The sequence below is a fragment of the Bombus fervidus genome, chromosome 14 (genome assembly GCF_041682495.2).
Source record: "Bombus fervidus isolate BK054 chromosome 14, iyBomFerv1, whole genome shotgun sequence".
Taxonomy (NCBI): Eukaryota; Metazoa; Arthropoda; class Insecta; order Hymenoptera; family Apidae; genus Bombus; species Bombus fervidus.
Genome location: NC_091530.1, coordinates 3,814,725 through 3,839,526, shown reverse-complemented (window position 1 = coordinate 3,839,526; position 24,802 = coordinate 3,814,725). Strand labels below are relative to the sequence as shown.

Below are 24,802 nucleotides of genomic sequence, written 5' to 3'. Positions count from 1 at the left end.
ATATTTTGCATTTATCATTTGATGCAAATAATATACAAAATGTTATGTGTAATGATATGTATGTGACATGTAATAATCATATTATCAGTTATTAAAATGTATCTATGTAATGTATGACGTAATGATACTAAAACATATTACATCCATAGAACTTTCCTTGTGTGTACACCAAAAGAGGATTACATCTTGCTTTTCATTATTAATAATTCCCATCGTTAAGGATATTTGCAACTTTCGTCGTAGATTAAATTCGTACAAAGTTATGTAGGTAAATAGCTTCTGTAAATTCTGGTCTACGTTACAGTATGTTTAAGTAGATCTAGCCATTCGTTAATAAACTAGTTAGACAAGTGTTTTCTGCTCTGGGAAATCTTATTTCTTTAATTCGCTTGTATTAAGAATTATTTAAAGAATATTACATTATTTTGTACCTTTTTACAGCAGAAGAAAATTGAAGGTTTGTTTAATTTCGTTTCAGAATTCTGGAAATTCTGCAGTCTCTCTGTCATTAAATGTTGTTGTGAAATTACTCATCGAAAATGTCACACTATCACATATCGTAACACGTCGACTTTGAAACGTCGGACGAAGTTATTGCTGATAGTTACATATCACCCAGTCGCAAAATTTCAGTATACCTAAACAATGTAAAATTATTTCGAAACTCCCCTTGCCATTTCTAATTATAAATTTCGTTGCAAGTAAATTAACCATAATTTTTATTAAAAATACTTTGTCGTTTTTATGTATAAATTTCTGCAAACGAATAAAGATCATGTTAAAATAAAATCGTGTGACTGAGTGAAATGAAAATCTTGTCAAAATTTGTCTAATCGTCCCTGATTACAAATTTTAACCGAATAAAGTGAAATTGTTAACATTGTTAAAAATAACCTTTCCATCTTTAACTGCGAATTTCAATACAAGTTAAGGCAAAACTCTTGTTGAAAAATATCTTGCCATTTCTAACTACTACATACGCTTGGACAGATAATATATGTACGCTAGTAACCATTATTTTTTCTTTATTCTACTTCGGAATTCAGAAGTTGTAGTTCGGAGTCGGATTTACCTCAGATTTTGGTAAAGGCAGTAAGTTCGAGAAGTACAAGTGGAAATCACTCACTAAAGCAGACTGACCAAAACGGGACTTTGGAAACTTCCAAGCACTGAATAGCGGGAAGTGTCTAATCGGCAGACGAGGAAAGTTGGAGCAACTTTATGTAACAATGTGAAATTTATATGGAACACATTTAATGATAGAATGAAATTTATATGAAGCAGATCTATGTGACAATGTATTTTCAATGTATTCTAGTTTCGTGATGGTACAAATAATCGCGCGTGTTTTACGATCGTTCCGAAACAAAATATTAATTCTTACGCTTGTCCTGACGATACAATAATTACGCTATCCTACAAATATAGCGATCCTGTGTCATACCCACGCTTTATGGTGATCTACGATGAGCCTACTCGTATTTAAGGTAGAAGTTGCAATAAGTACAGGCACGAGCTAGGAATAGCACCTGATAAATAAAATAACACAGTGATTCGACGTTCGTCGTATCAACCAAACATCCCTGCCGAAATCGATCCGAATGAGGACACACATAACGTCTTAGTCCATCGCAACGCCTAAGAGTTTACGGCGAGGGACGTAGACCGAGAATTTGCCCCTGTATCGGATGCTAGATATCAACAGCGTTCGGTTTCATCGCAAATTCAGTTACGAGCTCGTACCATTTTCCTGGAAATCAAGCAACAAATGCTGATACTTCTTCCGATAAAATTTATACGCTCCAGGACGTGGCCAGAAAGTACGAACGATCGACTGCGTATTCGTGTCGTAAAATCGTTACAGACCAACCGATAATAACCTGCTACATATATGGGACGAGACATCAGATGCTGGACGATTCTGTAACATTCTACACATATATTAAGGATAGAGAAGACAGTAAGAGCCAATTCACACCCTCCAGTACGTGACCAGAGGATGGAACGAACGGCTGTCTGAGTTCCTCTAACAAAATGGTTACGGAGGAACCAGTGGTATCACGTCGCTTGTGCGGAACAGTATCCCAGATGCCGGAACTACTCAGTAAAATCCAAACGCAATTTATGATCAACGGTGTTCTACTAAAATAACCGCAACTTAATTTTAAACTTCTAATGTTAGGCGAAACTTTTATCTAACGAAATTTTACGCTACAATAGACCGAAATTATACAAAAACTGATAGCTACCTCGAGCAAAGAAGCTGCAAGAATATCGCTCGCTAATATCGTATCGTGTCTTGTCTAATTTTTTGAACAGTTCATCGCTTTAATTTTACCTTGACTACTATGCTGTTCACTGTGCGTCATACATATTCGCACGGCGCATGTGAAGATCTCGTTTTGGCAGCGCCGCGATTTGTGCTTGTGCCTCCTCGGTTCGAGGCGCGTACATAGCAAGGAGACGGAAGACGTTTCGACTTCCGTACCACATCGATTGTAACTTCCCGTCTATGCACCGTATTTCCCCTGGCGGATTCTTGAACTAGTGCTCCTATCGAGATCGCTTCTAGCGTGTTCGTGTCAGGCTCGCATCGAACTCCTCGGAACAATTAGCGAACCGCATCCTTCTCGTCATCTCTTCGATTCTTCTGAAGGATCGCGCGAATTATCATCGTGGCGAGGCAGCCGTCTTGAGTACGACACATTAACGATCGATGGATCTTTATCTGTAACTGATACGGTTACACGCTCTTGAGGAAAAAGACAAAAACGTAAATCAAAAATGTGAAATTACTCGGATCGCAGTTACAAAATCGACGGAGTTATCGTACGATTGCTGAATTTACGATAAGAGGAACAATCTACGCAAAACTATTTTTCGAATCCCGTTATTTTATTCTTGGAAATAGAACGATACATAAATTTAGCATTCATTGTGATTTTTAAGATCCTGAAATATTTAAAACAAACCAAAAATACTATAATTGCAATATTAAATGGAAGAGTATAATAAAAAGTTAAATTTGCAATTTCCTAGTCACTGATATGTAATTTATTATAATCTCTAACATTATTCCGTTTGTTTCGTTTCATAATTAACTCTACCACTTATCATAATATATTCCAGCTGCTTGTAAAACTTATGATAATGTGTAAGCTAATAAACATTCCATTCTGACCAATATACTAATGAAACCGATACATACATAGTTGCTGATTTCTCTAGTTCAGGAATCCTTTGAACCGCGTCTCGTTGAATGGTAAAAGCACAGCGCTTAATGCACAAAGCATTCTTGTTCCGAACCGAGACTTCCGAGTCAAAGATATAGAAACAAAGTACCTGGTCGACTTCCCGCGAATGTTGGTCCATAGCTGCCAAAAGTATCGGAAAGTTACCAGTTCGCCTGAGTTTCGAAGAGAATGTATAAACACGGCGAGCAAGAAATACGCTTCAACGTGGAGAATGCGGAAATTTTTCAAGATCGCGTCAGCGAGACATGGACTCGTCCGCGAAGCTTCTATTTTCTGGAAGGATATTTTAGCGATCGCTACAAAAAAACAAATCGAGTCTAAAATAATGTCGAATACAAAATGCTGAAAAATTCACGTTTAACGCGAAGATAGATCGTCTTCGTTCTCGTGCCAGAGCTTCGGCCAAGAATTTGAAGATTAAATATATTGTAACAGTTTGTTGCTGGCGTTCCATGAAATAAAAAGGAAGAGAGGTTAAGTTAAAGCTTACATTTTCTTGATAAATTTATAATGCCTGTTCATTCGTGCTAACGTTGCTCGAGTAAAATGCAGCTTGTTGAGCACTCGTGTACGGTTTACAGATTAAAGTTGAGTATTTCAAATGAATGTTTTATCATTGAAGTTACAAGAAAACAAGTAAATATTTAGAAATAAATTCCTATCGATTTCCCAGTTTTCAATCTATTTTATTAATTTAATACATAATGTTACGATGTTATACCACATAAATTGTAATATAAAATATGGTTTCAAATATACAAAAATAAAATTTCATCAGTTAGCAGTAGTTTGATTAAATAGAGTTTTAATATCTTTTCGAATTGCCTTTAATGAATAAACACAAAAAATTTAATAACATACTGTAAACTTTTAATAATCTCAGGATTATAATAATATTTATTCAATCATTAGCTAATGCCGAATACAAAAGCACAATGTACAAAGAAAGGCTATGAAACATTTTTGTGTAAATCTATTTGTTTTTCCTTTATATACTTGTTCGCAATTTCTTAAATAAAACCATTTATCCTAATTCACGAATAATAGTAATATTTATTAAATTTAACTAAACGAACCAGTGTTGCTAATGTTACTAATGTTACCAAACTTACTAATATACTAGAAATCGATAGAAAGGGTCAGCATGGAAAGAAAACTTTACACGTGTCGAAAAGCGACGAATCCCTTCTTTCTGGCTGGAAATGCAGGAAAACTGGAAATTATGTGAGGCGATATTTTGTCCGACATGTGGGGAATGAAAAGGACAAAAGTGTTAGGAAGAAAAGCCCCTGCCTGCGTCTCATTAACTATGTAGATCTGTCGGTTGTTTAAACTACCATGGATTTCAGTATCGTTCCATAGAAACGACACAAAAATATCCGAATTTCGTAGCACGTGGGATTAAAGCGTCGAGGGTGGTTAGCAGAGCTGTCACTGTCGCCCAGTTATACGTGTACCGTTATTCGAATTCAGCTTTTCTTTAGCTACTTCATTGTACAATGCTTTCCATGCATAGAAAACACGATATATGTGTCAAAGCATTATCCCTTTTATTCCGTTTGATGATACGTGTACCTTAAAAAATGATTAATACATTCTCTGCTATTGTATCGCTATCCTTTGCATTTTATTAATTGCTAATATAAAAGAAACATAATTTGTCTGTTATTTTTGTAACATCGTAACATTGTATTATCTATATTTATTATAGACTTTTTAATCTGTTACCAGAAAGATCTTTGTTTCACATAGAAATTTTTTACAACATTCCGATTACCGTTTTGTTTCTCTACTCTCTGCCCTTTTTATCGAAACGCATAAATTCTGGAATAAAATAATTACGGCAGCAACATTACTTCCAATTAGAATTAACTCGATAATAACAACTAAACGATAAACGTATTTATTTCCGATACAGCTGGACTTAAATCTTAATTTATTATGCCTTTGTTTCACGAAAACATCAGAACAGAATCTACTTCTATTATTAATAATTAATAAAATAATATTTTCCTGTCAAACATTTGCAACTCGATCCTGGAAGAATAATTTTTAAATAGAGAAGAAAATTTTTAGATAATTAAAAACTGAAAATTATCTAACAATTTGATGTCTCTCTTTTCTCACTAATTTCATGTTTCTCGCGATAAACAGGTCGGAAAATTACATTTCATTGGAATTTCAGAAATCCAAGAACGGTGAACTGGTAAAATACAATAAGTAGATGTAAATCCACTCGACGATTTAATACGACCACACTGGTGTACGTACCATTTTCTCGACCGGACTAATAGGCGCTAGTTCCGGATGAAAATTGAATTTATGTGGAAAGTTCCACCGCAACGAATGTAATTCGCGCACCTCGAGTCACCTTAACCGATCGTTTCCACTGGAATTCAATAACACGCTACCCCGGATCGATATACATGAACAAAAGGGAAAAATAGCGTGTATAAAAATTTAAAAAATTCTTTACTGACACGATCAATTTTACGAAAAATAATTGATATTTGATTTACGAGCGTGTAACCTAATTCTTATATCCGTTTAAATAAGTTTAAAGGTAATAATAATTTTTAAGAAAGAAATAAATGAGATGGTGCAGTGAAAAAATGATACAAATCCACTTGTTCCAAAAGTGAATGGTTATGATAATGTGCTTGTTAAAATAATTACGTAACTGAGCAGATATCGGAATATTAAAAAGTTTACAATATTTAAAAAGGAACAAGAAAAACAGCGAAGGATGAACAAGAATGTATCTAATAGAAACGCAAAAATATAATTTCAGTAAGAAAGTACTTTAATCGTACGGTTTCTCTGCATTAATTTTAAAACGTCATTTGACTGGAAGACGTTGCAGGTAAAAAGAACTTTTGTTCCACTTCATCTCATTTTTAGTTCCATTTAATGGAATGTCATGTCAGACGACAGATAATTCCTCTGAAACAATAGAATAAATCTACTTGGGCACAATTTGAGAAAGAATTTGAATCACTTGTGGTAACTAGAACGACTTGTAAAATTGGAACAACGTTATAGACACAGTGGAGATTAGTTTCTCTTATCTAAAATAGTATAATTATTCACATACTTATAAAAATTAATATTATTTCTTGCCTTTCATATTAATAAAAGTCGTTCGAATTATTCTTATATAATTCTCGGACATCGTCTGGTAAAATAATTAAGCAATAATTATTTAATATAAAAGATTAGTAACTACTAAAAATGAGTTAATAATAATTGTTTGTAAATTTTCCAAAAGTGTAATTAAATTGTAAAGAAATTATACTTAAACGTAAAAGATTGCCATCACATTTTCATACATGCCATCAAAAAGTGCAACTTGATAACATCTAAGTGAAACAATCAACCTTATAGTTGAGTTAAGTGTACACTTTTATAACGCAGTAGGAAATTGGCAAGGTAGTTTCTTTGAACGAGACCGGTTTTCAAATTGCGAACATGCAATTCTCGAGAATTTGCGTTTCAAATACCAGTGAAAAAGGGATCGTTCTATATCCGTAGTGGAAAAGTTAGAAAAGTATTCCCGTAACTACGAACACGTTGAGTTAGATTAGTCGAAATTGGAATTAAACTCTCACTTAACATTATTTCCGGTGGACGATGAAATTGTAATTTTGATCCGATAGCGAACAAGTTCGAATTTGCGGTATTCATATCGGCCTATGATAAATCCCATTGAAACGTTCTACCATTTTCGAAGAGGGATTAATAAAGTTTGCAAGGATATTTCTTGACGGTGGAAACTTGTCTTTCTTCGTATAAATACGATCTTTCTTTCACCTTAGGAAATTACGTTCATTCGATATTTCCTATATAAAATGAAAGATATATCGCTCTAGTTGATTATATTTATTTCTATATTCTAGAAAATTATGAATATGTTAAGTAGTTGCGTCCTTTTTTGTTTTTCTGTAAATCAAAAGTTATAATTGACGAGTATTCATGACGAATAAAAAGTAGCGAATAGTGTAAAACTTTTCTTTTGTACAACTTACGCTGCACATTCGTACGATTAACAAGGGAATATAAGAGGCAAACTTTACCAAGGAAACACACATTTTATTGGAATATTATACGTAATGCGAAATAGAAATTTCGCTTCTCCACGAGTTTAGTAACAGTTTATGAATTTTTTTTCTTCCTAACAACTTTTTCGTACAACATTTCTATCATCGAAGGATAATGAGCTTACATGTAACTCTGCCAGACAACCACTGCCTCGTGGATTTCGTTGCTTTCAAAGTCTCGCAGAAATTACACAGGATTAAATAACGAAATTCTTAAATTAATTAAGGAAGTAGTATTTATTCATAAATTAATACTGCAAACAATAAATTAATTAAATTAATACAAACACAATAAATTAATAAAAGATCGTTTATATTATAAGATAACAAGGGAAAATTATCCATTGTTGCTATGTTGTTATCAAATATTTTGAATAATGATGATAAAATGATAGAGAGATGTTCTTATTATTGGGCATTTACAATTATGACATATACAATTATTACGACGAATATCGCCGAATGAACCTTCAGCTTGCCATTCGCGTTATTCGGTTAAAAATCTTTGACGCGAAGCTATTATTGAAATGTCTAAACGCAAACAGATGATTCCAAAAGCATGTTCAAACGTCTATCAGGAAATCGATACGACTGCTCCATCGAAATGTACTTTCGCGTTCGACATACTGTAAATGTGTATCGCTGGAACTCTTTCCATTGACTTATCAAAGTGTATTTTACCGTTGAACTATGTATGTATCTACGGAAAAATGTCTTATATGATATTCGCATGACTTATTTTTGACGAAATAAGTATTATTTCAGGCTCTCGTTTGTTCTTCTTTCTGAGAGAACGAAATGAATACTGCATATAGAGATATTTAAATTTCTATTTATTTTTAGCGTGGAAATAAAAAGATTCGATACATTTAATTTGTCCGCTGCATCTGAAAACGAAGCTTTATCTATGTTTAAATTCTGCTTTATTATTATTGAAAATATATGGTTGGTATAAAAATAATTCTCTTTAAATTTACTATTTCGAAATTTTCTTCTCGCGAAAAGAAAGAGAAATCTTTTTACTGAATCTCGTTGAAACAATATTAAAGACTTATAGATTATCGAAAATCCTGAAAATGGGAAAGAAAGTTTCGAGAGGAATGCGTTTAAAGTTTGCAGATTCAGCTTTCATTTCGAAGATTTCATTCACTTTATCAAGAAACTTTGCATGTACACTTGCAATTTTAATTATAACTTCATTAGTTTTCGGAATTTGCTGATGAAACCTATCGAGAATATTCTTCATACTACAGAGATTACATCATACTGTAGAATACTCTCTATATTATATTTAACCTAATCCTATGCTATATATAATTAAATAAATAGAAAAAATAAAGAAACATCAACTTTTCAGAATTCATAAAAAGACTAAGTAGAATCCATTACATATCTATTACAATAGAAATATCGCTCAAAAAATACCAAATAAATGGAGAGTAAAAAGAAATTCATATAATTTAAACTGATGCAACTATATTATACAAATTCAGCGCAAATGCAGTTAAAACGATAAAGGATGGCCCCATCAGACGAATCTCGATGGAATTTGTACGTCGGTACAGTACGAATGATGATACTTTCAAACTCATCGGTTGTACAAATATTTGCTAAATAAGTTTCCATGAATGCTAATCGAACTTGCCTCGTCCCGACGAAATAAAAATCGACTGCATGAAATTATATCAAGCAGAAGATAAATTGACAAACTGGAAAAGCTTGAACGAATTTTTTTTCCACAATGAGAATACAATGAAGAAAAATCTATGATTGTTTTGGAGGATCACGTGAAAGAAATCAGAGGGAAAAATCTTACGTTGCTACAAAAAGAAGATTTAGTGGAATATTGCTTTCGTCTTATCTGCTTGTCGTTGTAGGCAAGTTTTAAGCTTGGACAGTGATGGATTCGAAGGAGGTCAATTCAAGATTTGTTCACAGATCTGTCTTTTCCACGCTATGATATTTCTTGCGATATAAGGAAGGAAACATTCGATCTTTCTACACGCTAATACCTGTGTTTCGATGATAAACGATATATTGTGTGTATCGAGATCAGAAATATCTGCTGGATTTTCCAATTAAGTCATTCGGGTCAAATGTTAATATTTAGTAGTAACAACGAGTATTTTTTACGTACAAACGATAATTGACTTTTTATCTAGGTATAAGAAGATGCAATAAATTTTTCGAGAAAATATCAAATATTTCTGTATATAAGTATGTACATATAGATGATAATAATATATGAGTAACATTAATAATAAAAAGAAGTTTGCAATAATAAATATAAAATATAATTGAATTTTTAATGATTTCATTTCATTGGAGAATTAATAATTTATGATAGAAATACAACTACTTTATTCAGATTCTTAAAATTTGCACATGTAAGGAAAAGGATGCTTGATCCTGATATTAGGCTATCGAACAGAATATTTTCAATCTTAACCATAAGTACAGAAATGGATAAGTCAAAAATTCAGAAAATTGCCGACACATATATTGAAAATAGTATTGGGTCGACCGGAAAGTTCGTTCCGATTTACATTTCGACTCGATATACATTTACTGAATTATATACGAGTCATTTTGTTCCACAACCATTCTCCATCCTTCACGCAACTTGAATATTCCATTCCTCCAGAACCTTTTCCTCCGGAAGGATTTTCGACAAAAAACTTTTCAATACGATTCTTTACCAAATTCCTTAAAAATCGGAACGAACTTTCCAGGCAACCCAGTATATGCAAAGTTTCACAGTAATTAAAGTGAATGCCATAATGAAATTTACAGAAAATGTACAAGTGTAATATTTTTATATGATATCGTTTATTAGATAATATCATTTCTTTATTCGTTGTTACGAAACGATACTTGAAAATATATGGAGTTAGAAGTAAAAATTGTTTAAGATGTAAATTTATATAACGTACGGGATGGAAAAATGAAGTAAAAAATTTAAAAGTTATTTTGCAAGCCAAATTTTGTCGGTTTTCACGGAGAATGAACTTTCACGTAGGAATAAAACACTAGCGCGGGTGGCGCGGTTATAATAAATTCGATTGACGTGTAAAAATATTGAAAAATCCTAGAATAAAGCAAAAAGCCAGAATAATCTAATGTCGAAAATTAATTTGTTCGAACGAATTCATAATGCTGACTTTAAAGCGTTTCATCCACAATATTACACTGATTCGGGATTGTAACGTTCAGAATATTTCAGAATGTTATAAAAGAAAGCGGCTATTCTTATCGATTTTAACTTAAATGTAAATCAGCGTGTAGATCGTTAGATGGTCCCCTCGTGTGATAAAACGATAGAAGAATATTTCTCAGGAGAAAGTGGTAATTGACTCCCCAGTCAATTTATCTGGACATAGCGTGGGTATGCATACAAGCTTAAGAATCAACAAATGTTCAATATTTGCAAACTACATACATTTTAACAAAAAGTATAACGTCAACAAGACAGATTGAAATTGAAATGGCCCTACTTCCTGGTATCGTATATCTTCGTAGAATGTATGTACGTAGAACATCTGACCTTTGATTCTTGACGCCTCGAGATACATGCATCTAGCACGTTCATCGTTATCTACCATCTTTATAGAGCGATATTTTATCCTAAAATTGCGACGATGAACACGTAGCGTTTATCGATTCATTCGTAACAAGCTTATGAAATTCAAGGGCAGTTTTACATTTTGTCATATACTTATATATATATATATATATATATAAATTTGTCAATTTCGCTTTAAATTTAATTGACAATTGATATCGTGATAGTTGTATCATGAATTCTATAATCCCAGGATTTACAAGTAAGTAAATAATTTATTGCACCACCTGTATTAATTATATTTCAATGTTTTCGAATATAATGCATTAATCCCAAGACGAAATATAATGGTAAAATAAGATAACAAGAAACAAATATGTGTGACGATATATGAGAGACAGAACTGCGAACAATAAGTAGAAAGACAAACGAATAAGAGAGTAATAAATAATGAACGAGTCTATGGAAGAAATAGAAATCGTATATGTGTAGAATTTCGAATAAATCGAGTATCAACATAAAGAATGTATTATATTTTTATACTTTTGCATTTTTAAGTGGCGATTTACCGTATTCAATCATTCCGGTGTAAAACAAATCAAGCAGTTCCTGAGAATACCCCTGGTACGTGGTACAGCACAAAAACGAAAATATCGTTTCCATTTCCGGATCTCTCAGGAAGAGAATCCTCTGACCTATCGGATATAGTTATCGATAAGCTTGATCCAACTATCTAGGGCATTGACTAATTTTTGCTTCGTTAATTTTTCATAGCTATTCTTTTTAACTTACCCCCTTTAACGAGAAATGGAAATTTCGATTTCACGCGAAGCACCTTCATCGCCTTGCCTTACCTGCTTTCTAATAAATACTCGAGTAAACAATTAAATATTGTTATCTGTAATAGCGTATCTTTTTTAAAATATTCAAACCTTAACTTAGTTCAAGATAGAAATACTCAAAATGGTTCAAAATGGTTAACCAAAGATGGAAATTTAGATTTTGGATAAATGTTGATACGATTGATCGTATTTCTATCTGTGTTTCGACCCATGGATTACTGGCTTATGAAAGATACATACTGACCCAACACCAATGAAACGAAAATTTACACATCAAACGCAAGATTAACTGCTATTATCTCTTCACACAGAGCTCGGTATAATTTATAGAGTGGCGAAATGCATCAGGTGAATAATCCGAAACAAGATAACATTTATTCGATAAAATTAACCTTCAGCTGGCATAGTTGATATATCGATCGCGTTACATTCTTCTGTAAATATTTTGACAAATTACCGTCGTGTATTATATCACTCGTCTTAATATAATTTTACGAGTAATTTTAGAAATCGTAAGTGATGTTAATTGGTTATAAATCGATTCATAGTCCGCGTATGCGATCGATTATGCTAAAATTTCTGGAACGACATTGTCATCGAATATGCAAAAAGAATGTATACCTGAATAAACACGAATGTAACTTGTAGAAGGTTTAGAAAACGAGGAAAAATTACATGTCTAATATTAATACGTACCGAAGGTGTATAATGTGAAAACATAATCTACGATAGGACTGAATAGTAATGTTATTTAGAAATAACATTTTGTTAAATTATATGTATATAACATGTAAGACGATATGAGATAGTATCACATGCACGGCGACGTTTTTTTTGCAATATTTATCGCGTTTACGACAAATTTGCATACAAACGTGATTATTCAACTTGGTATAGTATACAGAAGGTGTCAGGGAATACTATATCAACTCGACATTCTTAGAGACAAGATACAACCATGACATATGAACTGGTTTTTTTAGTCCAAAAAAGAAGAATTCGATAAGTACAAGTCTTAGCAAAATATGAAAAAATTCTTATTCTAAATTTATTTTGATATGAAAATCCTAAAAGAAGTTACAGCACACCCTTGTTGATTTTTTATTTTAATGTCGTTTCATCAAAAGGAATATTTTAATATTCAGACCAAAAATGAATATTTTACTTTAAAATAGCTAAAAACGGAGAAGAGTATAAAGTAAACAATATTTTAATATCTTCAATATTTTAACGAGTTTCGGTATTTTAATTTTAATATCATGACAAGCAATATTTTTTAAATTATGAAGAGAGTGGAAAAATACATGTTTTGCCTCAAAATTAAATAAAAGCATATTTTTGATAACGAGATTAATTGACAATATAGTTTGAATTTTCAAACTATTGTCCTGTAAGAAAATAGAATATTTAATTTATTTTCCCCTTGTAGTCTTGATATACAATAGATTATTTAGAAATCTTTATTTCAGAAAATACGAAGAAAATATATTTATATTTGAATACATGATTAAATACTTGTAAACTAGGAGGTCTCTGTTTTTAACCAAAAATATTTCTCTACAAAATATTAAATCTTAATCCTTCGATGCGACGGGTGCATGTACTTTAAAACTGTAATTTTTTATTGTTTTCATTTTTTTAATATCTGAAAATCCAGTTTTCAGCGATAGTCGCATCTAACGAAGGAAAACAAATCTTACGGATCAAGCTATAGAAATCCAACATTCGTAATACTGGTAATCCTTTATTTTTCACTCTTCCATCAATTGATTTTTTCAACTTCGTAGTGGCTTTCGGCTTACGCGTTCACGCATAAAGTTTTCCTTTTCCCTCTCATTTTGGCTTTCAGTACCTGTCATATTTATAAATAGATGATTCTTCACATTTTTATTCGGAACAAACTGCGTGTCGAGAGCTGACAGCTTGACAAATGAGTGTTTTTTACCCAATAAGAATGGGAATAGGAAAAAGGGATGAAAATCACTTCAATTACAGTTGCTTTTGTTGGTAATGTTTCGATTCCAAATCACAGCTCATGAGAAACTACTTGACGCATCTATAGATTCTTTAGACATCTTCATTTATCATAGATACGAATACTTTCTCTTTTATTATTAGGAACGCGATGAAAAGAATGTTTAGTTGCTTTTGCTGATTGAAAGTGGACAAATCTGCACAGTAATAGCAAAAACATGAGTTCTTCGTAAATTTATATAGCTACAAATTTTTGGTAAATTATGTATTTAACAATTATTATTAAGTAATTACTTTAATTACAATTTATTAATAAATTTAATTATGACTTAATTTAATTAAAATTTTTCATTTCAAAATAAATTAATATATTATCAATAATGTTTATCCTGAAGCAACATCCATAATGAAATAATCTAATAATTATTATAACTTTACGCGTGCTATTTTCAAACAATAAACAATGCATTTTATTATTTTAATTATTCTCTAGTTTGTAACTTTTGTTGCGGATAATACATTCAATGATATTTTGATTATTAGTCCCCTCTTGATCCTCCTTTATAAATTTTATGCAAATTAAAATATATCCACACAGAAAACAATCTATATGATGATTTCGCTATTGTTATTTTTTTAACCGTTTCAAAATGCAAATCTTTAATATTCGTGGTGGTTTTTTAACAAACAAACGCTGAAATGAATTATCAAGTCTCTCTCAATACTTTTTTAAAAATAATAAAAAACACGGGTACTTTCCATTTTCGAACAATTACGAACGTTTTATAAAGTAAATATTTTTTCAATCTTCGATGGCGTTTTCGGTTCAATGTGATATTCAAGCCTTTATTTCCCTCTCTCTCTCTCTCTCTCTCTCCTTCTCTTTCTGTTCGATTAATTCAAAATACACGGAATTATATGTTTGACCAGCGAACAGTTGCAATTCTTTGCAAAATTTTATTTGACGACCGAAATGGGACCGGAGACATAGAACAGATGGTTAAATCTACACGCTACACGCGAATGAAATTCCGGTATTAACGAAGAAGATGTAATTACATTCGAATCGGATTCGTTAATTAGTGATATTTCGTATTTTAATTATTACGATGAATTACTCGTCCATAAAACGAGCATTGGCTCGAGTTTCACTTAATTAACTAAAACCTCGGTTGAACAGAAACAGAATTCGATTCATTTTTTTTCTGTAATGTAATTGAATACCTAATTCACTGGTAAATGAGTTTTGTCACTGATAAAGACTTCTTCGTCGAGTAGAATGCTCCATTGAATTTTTCACGTTTCGATAAAAAGGTAAGCAGGCGTGAAAGAGATAAGCTTCCCGATGTTCACGCAACAAATACCTAAAAAGAAAAGCCGATTGGCTTTGACTAGAAAATGGTAAAATAATAGAAAATATTCGTGTTCCATTTACAATCCCGGAAGACCGTGTAGGTTGTTCTGTTCGTCATGGAGAAACAGAAAATAAAGGTACTCTGCCGCCCAATTTAACTAACATTTAAACTTTTGTCCTTTGATATGTCAAGCCCTTTGATGTCAAAGCTATGAAAGTACGTACAACATATAGTGTTATCAGAGTTTTGTTTGATCATTTCTCATTTTATTTCTACTTTAGTTGCCATTCGTTGTGGTGTTAATAACATTTTTAATGCGAAATGTTAATGCAATTGCTGAATGCATAATATAAGTCTTTATATTTTTGTATCGTATTTAACATAATAATTATGCAAACTGTAACATATACATATATATATATATATTTGGAAACAAAATAGTTTATAAACGAACGTAATTTTTTCAGTAAAAATGGCGATTTTTTCAAATATATCGAATTTTTTCTCGGATAATAGATAAATTCTGAAGAGTATTCGATGAATTCGTTTTCTTTCTCTTAACCCATCGATTGCCCGTATATAACAGGGCTAAATCGAGAAAGAGTAAGAATATTCCTTCTTTCCAGACAATGATGGATAGATTTTCACCTTGTTTCGACTCGTGAAAACATACTTTAAATTTTTCGCCGCATTATCTACCAAATAGCAATAATAATGATCTGTGTCAGCTTCTATAGAGGCAAACAAACGAACGAAATAATTTGCACGTTGCTCTGGCTTGTTCGGAAGTTAACTTTAATTAATCTGCAACGGTGAAGTTTCTGATATTTTGTGGAATAGGCTAGTAGAAACTAGACAAATTAACCAAATAGTTTTCTGCGAAAGATATTCGGCAGAAACTGTGCCATTAGTTAGCGTTTCTGTAATATGCCTGGTAAACTAGAAATCCCATCAACCACATTCACATTGGTTTTGTGGTATATCGACTGCAACAACCTCAATACCTTGAGTTACGCCATTTAAATTTCGAAATGCGACGCAGCTAGAAATTCATGTCGTGTGGCAAGTTCTAACTGGTTGCACAGTTTCCTCTCCCTATCGATATTGGTTTTATGGAGTAAATCGTTGGAAAAGTAGTCACTTAATTCGTTCATAATATCTGAATAATTTTCCAGCGTTTATTCTTGAATTAATTGTCAACTCTTGGTCCATTTATATATTTTGAGATGATTAAATGTAGAGACGATTATAAACAACGAACGCGATGAAATAAAAGCATCGTAATCGAGAGAATTTGTAATTTGTTCGAGAGCAACAGATGTCATACGATATAGATACAAGTTTACTAGGATACAATTCAATTTAATTTTCGAATATTTTACTCGGATAAATATCTAAATTGCGTTGAAAATGATGCAAAGGATTAAAGAACGCTGTAACGATTGGCTATAATATTTGATAATAATACGTAACTGAACTGCGGATGTTTATACACTTATGGGAAATTTGAAGGTACAAAATGCATAGACGTGTAATATATAAAAATATATAACATATTTCTAATACCTGTGGCAATATTTAATAGATGAAAAAATCCTTTTTTTTCCCCTTTTCTCAATTATATTTATAAAAACGTGAATTTCCATAAATATTCACGGTCTACTCGTTAACGATAAACACATCGGCGTTGTTTATTTCCAACATTGTAAATACGTAATTCGAAAACTTTCGCATCAACGAACAGACAATGATCCTTAGTTCGAATGAAATTATTTATTTAAATCTAGCCTGTGCCGAAATCGTTACCTAACTTGCCGAATAATCTTTTTCCAGGTCGGAATGTTCCACATAAACGGGTCACGATGAATACGGACGTGCAAGTAAATCGTTCGCTAGAGAGACTACAAGACTTCGAGGCGTGGAACGTAACGAATCCAGAGGATTGCAACTATTTCTCCGAATCGCAGAGCATATTTTCAACAAAATGGTTTCGTAGCATTATCTGCTTTCTGTATAGCACCGTTTTTGTGGTCGCGTTAACTGGAAACGGTCTGGTCTGCTACGTAGTACATAGCAGTCCCCGAATGAAAACCGTTACCAACTTCTTCATCGTGAACCTTGCTTTCGGCGATATCCTGATGGCACTCTTCTGTGTACCAACCAGCTCCATCAGCACTCTGATACTACAATATTGGCCATTCGGCCCAGAAGTTTGTTTCATCGTAATTTATTTGCAGGTTCGCTTGATAGTCTTCCTATTCTTGTACCTAAGGTATGAATCGGCGAGGAAAGATCATAAAATCGTCCTACAGGATGAATTATTGCGGACGGTGGTATTAAAGTAGAAGCAAAGATCTAACAGAGGAACGAAAGTTTATCTTCTTACGAAAATCGTGTATCTTCGCAACTTTGAATTTTTCATGGTATAGCGTGCCCGAATTTTCAAGAATAAAACAAGAATAAGAGTGGCGTATTCCTCTCGCTTGCCGAAGCTTAAGAAAAACTTTACTTCGAAGTTCCAATTTTTCGATATCATCTTGAAAACTATGGAAGATGTGCAAAAGCTTCGCCGATGAACCTTCCACTTCGTGTTCCGTTCGAAATAAATTTTCACACCGAGAGAATAAATCTTTAGTATGTAAAGCGAATGTAAGACATTGAGATATTTCTTGTAACATTTTTAAAGGAATAATGCTTTGCTGACGTTAAACTAAGTAGTCGACATTGTGGAAGGTTCCTCGAATTTTTAGCTAACCATCGATAAATACGAATCAATGATTCCATCGCAATTGTCCTCTAATAACACCGGTCGACAAACTTTGTATAATAATTTACATTTATTATTATTATTTACTACTGTTTTAAAAATACAATGATATTAAAAGACATTTCAAGCTTATTATAGAGAAACAATATTCTCCAGTTCAATCACCGAACGATAAACCTTCTGTCAACTGTTAACGAAATGAATATCCCTAATAATGGTACAATCCCTAAATCTAATTCTTCTATATTCAATGCTCCTCGCGAATTAATATTATATCTCTGTCATATTAACCACGTTATTTTCACCGTTACATCAAATTAACTTCTCTCTCTTACGTGAAAAATCGAAATCGACGAATAGCGAAACGATCCGTTGATTTTGATCGAATTAAGCAAAAGCAATTATTCGGTTGTCCAAGTCAGAGCAGCTACACGCGTGAACATGGAAATCCAGTTCCAGTTACGATGTGGAGATTAACAAGTGTCGTTACTCGCCATTCGGAGACGCGATGTTCAACCATGAAGAGGAACAATTTATTAGTCGACAAGCTCCGTGTAGCTATGGAGAAATGACCGGACCTGTTCGCATATCAGTTTCGACCTAATCGTTTAATATCGATTTCTCATTAATCACACGTGAATTCCGCGCCGATTTTAATAAACTGCTCGCATGAAAAAATTCTTTCGATCGAAAGAACTGGCAGACTATTAACCAATTTACTATATTTTTTCCATTTTCATTCTTTTTCCTCTCGGAACGTTCTACTGTTCGAATGTACTCTTGCGCGAACGTTCTATTATTCAGACAGGTTACTAAATATGTACCAGCTGCGTGCACAAGTAGCGGAACACTTACAGAAACCGAGAAAAAAAGAGAAACAATCGCTAGGAATTTATTTAAAACGTTAGAATTATTATTCCATTTAGAATCTCGAGATACGAAAAACACGTATGTTTCATCAGTTATAAATAATACAATGAATATTCTTCTTTCTTCAGGATCGATGAATAAATGTTTCGTTGTTCTGTTGTTTCATGCATTTCTCATAAATGACTTCGTGAACTCGATTCAAATCAAACTTCTCTAAATTTCCTTAAAAATATCGTTGTCTGATATTTATAAACCGGGGTGTATACCCATTTTATTGTCAGAGTCCACTTTGTTTGTCAAAAGTTCGCTTGAAAATATTAATCTAGGAAGGCTAACGATCGCCTGTTGCTCTTATCTATCACTTGTTTGAACAGAGTTTACTTCCGTCGCTAGTATACTTACATATTCTAGGAGCTCGATAACACCGTAAAAGCCAATCTAGAAGAGGACATTCGACGAGAGAGAATAAATTTTGTTGTATGTTCGTAGGATTTTTATTATAAATTTCTGTGCCTTAAGTTCGTACAAATATTGTTTTTACAATCAGTCGAGTACAATTTCTAGACAAAAATTTCGGACTTTGATCGAAATGAAATTTTATTTACCTTAGTCACTTGATGTTTCCATAATTGTTTACCGTAATCCTTGCAAAACTTGTTTAAACAATTTAATTTAAACAATAAATTGAGTATTATAGGAAAGTGTAAAAATCCCTTAAAGGAATTCATTACTAAAGAATTTTTAAAAGATACATTACTAAAGAAAACTTGCCGAAAAGAGAAAGAAGATGAAAAGAGAAGAAAATTGAGAATGCATAATACATCGGCATTAAATTTTTCTCAACTTTCGTCACAAATTATCCTAACGATGTAATATTTCCAATCTGTATTCTTATCCTCTTTAAACTTTTATGAAATTTCACCTCATTATATGACAATATTAAGCCTCCGTGAAAATTATTTCCATAATTCCAATAATGAGTTCCCAAGAAATTCATAAATTAAGAGACTCGATAAATAAAGTTTAATTAAAGATTAAACCAGTTTCATGAAAAGCTATGTATATGTAATCGATCAACGTACGTTTGTTGGTTTCGATCAACTCGATCGTATTCGATTACGCGTATCATTTCTTATTCAGCTATAATACGCGTAAAATCTCATCCGTAATTCTAGTTCCCTTCGAATATTAGGATCATTAGAACCAGATCGCCCGGCGACCAAAAACCATGACTAAACTCGGCGTCCAAGTGCGAATGGGCTCATATAACCCAATGAATCCAGTGGCCGCGGGCGACTAGTGGATAGTGTGTAACCTTATACTCAACATAGTCGAGAATATTCGTGTAACTGCATTCAGGTAACACTGACAGAAATTTCCTTTGCTGAAAATAGAGCCTCGAAACTCGTCTATAACCATTGATTTCGCGAATCAGCGGATCGTAACATCGCTTCGCAGACAAAGCTGCCACTAAATGACAAAGGGATAGCTCGTTAGTAACAAGTTGTTACCTTCTGATAGACCTGTCCTTTCACGCGCTTTCGAAAATCAAATTCGAGATGTACTGAGATCTGTAGCATCGCCACTTCATCCACGTATAGAATATCATTTTGTTTTTTTCCGTCTCTGTGAGAAAAGCTGCTTTTTATTAATCACGTGCGATGGGAATATTCATTTTCTCGGATGGTTTCGTAAAGATAATATGATACATTGAAATTTGAGATTGATCTTACTGAAAGGAGAACATTATTTATTGCTTAATTAATTAGTAACTTATGAAAGTAACGTGGAACGTGGAACGGTCTTCGACAGAAATTCTTCCTCTCACACTGAAAATACCAAAGTGTCCAAAATGACAAATTCGTAGGTTTTAACTAAGTAAATAATTTTACAGATGTAAAATTTTACAAAAGTTTTACAAACGTATGACGAAGGATTGAACTTTGGAGCTAACAAAAAATGTTTGACGAAGTATTAGACAAAAACATACCTTTCTTATAGCTTCTATTAAGATAAATAATAATATAAATTTTATCTTCTATCAACATAAATTTTATACTTTAATCGACGGCGGTTTTAGCGTTAAACTATAGATCCAAGATGTAAAATACAAATAAAACGACAGAAAAAAGATATTTCCGATTAATCTGGAGAAAGAACGTGAAAATTCTCAAGTGAGGGTTAACCGTCTTCTTCTTGCACATTTTACAAATTATATAGATATTATGTCGATATTTTACCTAAAGAATGTCTTACCTAAAGTTTAAATTTCGAAGTAGTAATGGCAAAGAGACGATTCGTTAATACAGAAATATTTATTTTCAGGCGGTATCAGTATTGGTGAGCGCATACACACTTGTTGCGATTAGTATAGATCGCTATATTGCCATTATGTGGCCCCTGAAACCCAGATTGAGCAAACGTCAAGCTCAATTTCTGATTCTAACTGTTTGGATGCTTGCTATGATAATATCTCTTCCTATCGCTATTGTTTCAAAGCTATCACAACCATCGAAGAAATATGAAAGATGCAATCAATACATTTGCGTGGAAGTTTGGCCGTCGATGGAGAACAAGTAATTATCCCCATATTCATCCATATCTATTTACCTATATACTTGAACTATATGGAAATCAAATTCATCGATTCCAACGCTAATAATCATTTGGACCTTGATCTGAAAACAGACGTCAGGTTAGACACTAATTACGTATCTATGTCAATGACAGAGCTAAATATTTATTAGAAAAATGAAGTTGAGTAGTTTGACTATTGCGAGAACATAAATAACCCAGGCTTATTACAAGTTATGAAAAATATATTTACATAACAGTCAAGGTTAAAGTAACCACCAGAACTTTAAAATTGAAGCAGTAAATTGTCTCAAGACGTTTAACTATTGGCAAATAATAAGTGAAAGGTTCATTTTAGAAATAAGAGTGTCTTTATTTACTCAATGAAAGAATAAAAGAGGAAACTAAAAAGATAAAATAAGCGAGATTTATGTGTTTCACTTTAATTGTCATTGTGACAATTCTTTATCGTTGCGGGTGACATTTTTAATTATTGCTTGTTTGTAAATTCGAGAATTATATAAGTTACTTAAAGATACCTGAACGTGTACCTTGTATCTCTGAGCGAAATATATACAGTTTACCTTTTTTATTTTTCTGCGTAGTTGGATATAATATTTTTCAAATATTTATCTCTTAGTAACAAGAAATATAAATTTAAATAAATATCCTTAATCTATCGATAATTCACGTAGCACGAAATGTGTCGAATTTAAAGAAATGAGATACCTTGACTCTCTTTTAAATACATCCCTTCGTGTTAATTTTCTCTTTAGAATTCCATATTTTTCCCCTTTAATCGGATAAACTTTCATCGAAAGTTTCACAACAAGAAGAAAAGAGGGAGCCGGAAATAAGAATAGTTGCTTCAGTTGCCCTTAAGATCTCCTCGGAGGGCCATTAATGTCTAACCAGTCGAATTTATGGAAGCATAATAGCTTCTAATAACATTGTTGAATCGGCTTTTTATTCAAGCGCGTGTTTCTGTGCTGCAGGTATTATTACTCAATAGCGTTATTGGTTCTTCAGTACGTGATACCGATAACAGTTCTGGTGTTTACGTACACCAGCATCGCTGTTATGGTATGGGGAAAGAGACCGCCAGGAGAAGCCGAAAATGTCAGAGACCAGAGAATGGCGCGATCAAAAAGGAAGGTAAAGTATTAAAAAAGCATCGCATCCCATTAGATAAGTTTCTCTGTGAAATGACAGGGAGGTTATTGCTTACGACGCTTTTAATTAACATACCTTTTTTTCCCCTTTTTTTTTTTTTATTCTTCCTTTAGAATCTCCTCTCAGAATGTTTGATTGTCTACTTAGACATAAAAAGAAGCACGCAGGGGAAACACGTAGATTGATCCACGTACTCTGACCTCTCCGTGATATTATGCTTTCATACTTGGCTCGTACAAATGTTTCAAAGCTTCAAGATAAATAATAATTGCTAAACAAACAAGCGATATTAGGTAGCACGTGTTCTAGACGAAAGAAAAGATGGTTGTTTCTTTCTTTTTCCATTGAGTAGGTTATTTTTGTTAAATTATTTTCTATTAAATAAATTATTATTAGATTTTATAAATGCATCAGAAAAATATTTCTGTCCTCTTCGGTTAAAACGTCTGAAGAGTAAATATTTATTCTAAAGTCTTTTATATCTAATGAATACTAACAATTTTCTATATTTTGATCGTGTCTCGTGCTTTGCAAAAGAATCCTCTTTCTTTTATTCGAATTTATTTTTCCTTATACGTATGATATGACTTGATGTATGAAAACTGTATATATTCTCATTATGGAAATCATTCGTCGAGGTAGCAAATAAAGATTGGCCAAGTATAACGAGTTTCGTTTGAAAAATTTCGATAGCACAAGGTAGTTTTATCGAACTCGATTTTAATCGAGTCATGAAACAAAGCGAGACTAATTATATTTGCTAATTATATTTGTGAGAAGGTTGTTCGCTTTAACAAAATCAACCAAAGTACAACACGTGCAATTTATCGTCTATATGATGAGACAGTTTTAATTAACATTGATTGCGTAAAGGCAATGAAGTGCTAGTAAAATCACTCTGCATCAAACGACTGTGTCAAATAACTGCTAACAAACAAAAAAAAATACATTTAAACGCATATAATCTGCGTAGAACAACAGTGTATTTTCGATTTTTTTTTATGTATCTACTTACTTGAACGTATCGAGACTTTGATATTTCGAGCTGTAAGAAAGGATCACGCACATGTACATTGTTTGTCTAAGTTAAAACAAACGTTGGGAAATATAATACATATCTAAATTGGAAATTAAAAAATATCGAGTGTGACTCGACATAGTCGTAGCTTTAAGCGAAATTGATGTCGACTCACGCTCGACAAAGGAGTCCAAAGGGTTAATTAATAGTAATAATTAATTAATTGTTCTCTATTATTATGAAACTGATAACTAAAATTTTATTAGAAACAGCTCAACTCTCTACTTGTAGTAAAGTGTATTTGTATATTAATTTGTGTTTCTGCAATTATGCTGCTAAAATGCTGGACGATTAACGATATGTCGCCAAAATAATCTATGTTTGTATATAGCTTGGCTAATAATTGTTGATTATGTGAACTATAACCGTTCTATTGTATAAGTTCTTTTAACTGTACAAGTGAAACGATATTACGAGGAAAACAAAGCAATTTAAAGGCATATAATTTCATATAAAGATTATATTAGAGATAGAGAAATTTACACCGCTGCAATTACCACATTATGTCACAGTAACGGAGTTTAATGCCATAGAAGTTACACAATAATTATCACAGCGTTCCATAATCTACTAAACGTAAAGTAAACGAATGACCAAAATATTTATAATAATACGACACAAGTAAAGACTATTCTAAACTCTCAATGATACGTAAAATATTTGTAAAAGTTTTTTATTTATTTAGAATGGATTAAACAGGAAACGGTGGTTATTTAACGTGAACTAAATACAGTAATGTATAACTAAGATAACTAAATAGTTAATTTACAACTCTCGTTACCACGGTTCCAACGCTCTCTTTCGCGCGCACCGTCCTCTTCGACAACGCTGACAACACTCTCTGACGACGCACACGACACTCTGACCTCTCAACTAACTACTCACCGTTAATTCGTCTTTCTCCCTTAAGCATCCCCTTAATTTTTCTCATAGCCTCACCACGTACGTGTTCCGCAACCGTCCGTAGCCATGATCAGGTAGGCCTTTTTTTCTGCGTAACTATTCGACCGAAGGACTGATGACACATTGATAGAACTGTCGGCACTTAGGCTTTCTCGCGACATTGATTATGGTTCACCCGATATTTCTTAGGCAATCTGTCCACGATACTACATATCTTTTTCTTTAATATTTAATATTTTTATACAAATACAAATATTTAGTTCATTTTGTGAATGACTATTCCATGATTGAATCACACCTTTGTTCCGATTCTATTTAAAGGGAAATGTTAGAAGAAATGAATAATTTAAAGG

The 24,802-nt window shown here is 32.7% G+C and overlaps 1 protein-coding gene and 1 long non-coding RNA gene across 3 annotated transcripts in view; one reads left to right on the top strand and one right to left on the bottom strand.

Moving 5' to 3' along the window:
- Positions 1-24,802, top strand: part of LOC139994291 (RYamide receptor) — a 46,990-nt gene that overhangs the window by 9,018 nt on the left and 13,170 nt on the right. Inside the window, exons 1-4 of one of the 2 annotated variants that reach the window (XM_072016796.1) lie at positions 16,949-17,071; positions 17,152-17,321; positions 21,047-21,297; positions 22,291-22,450. In XM_072016796.1, coding sequence (XP_071872897.1) covers positions 17,169-17,321; positions 21,047-21,297; positions 22,291-22,450 — 564 coding nt within the window. In that variant the 5' untranslated portion in view covers positions 16,949-17,071; positions 17,152-17,168. Of the gene's footprint in view, positions 1-16,917; positions 17,322-21,046; positions 21,298-22,290; positions 22,451-24,802 lie in introns of those variants that run through there. The other variant, XM_072016795.1, reaches the window with a different exon arrangement.
- Positions 6-2,865, bottom strand: LOC139994057 (uncharacterized). Its single transcript, XR_011801547.1, has 3 exons — positions 2,250-2,865; positions 1,871-2,142; positions 6-1,750 (listed from the first exon to the last, which is right to left on the bottom strand). It is a non-coding gene; the product is annotated as an uncharacterized lncRNA (long non-coding RNA).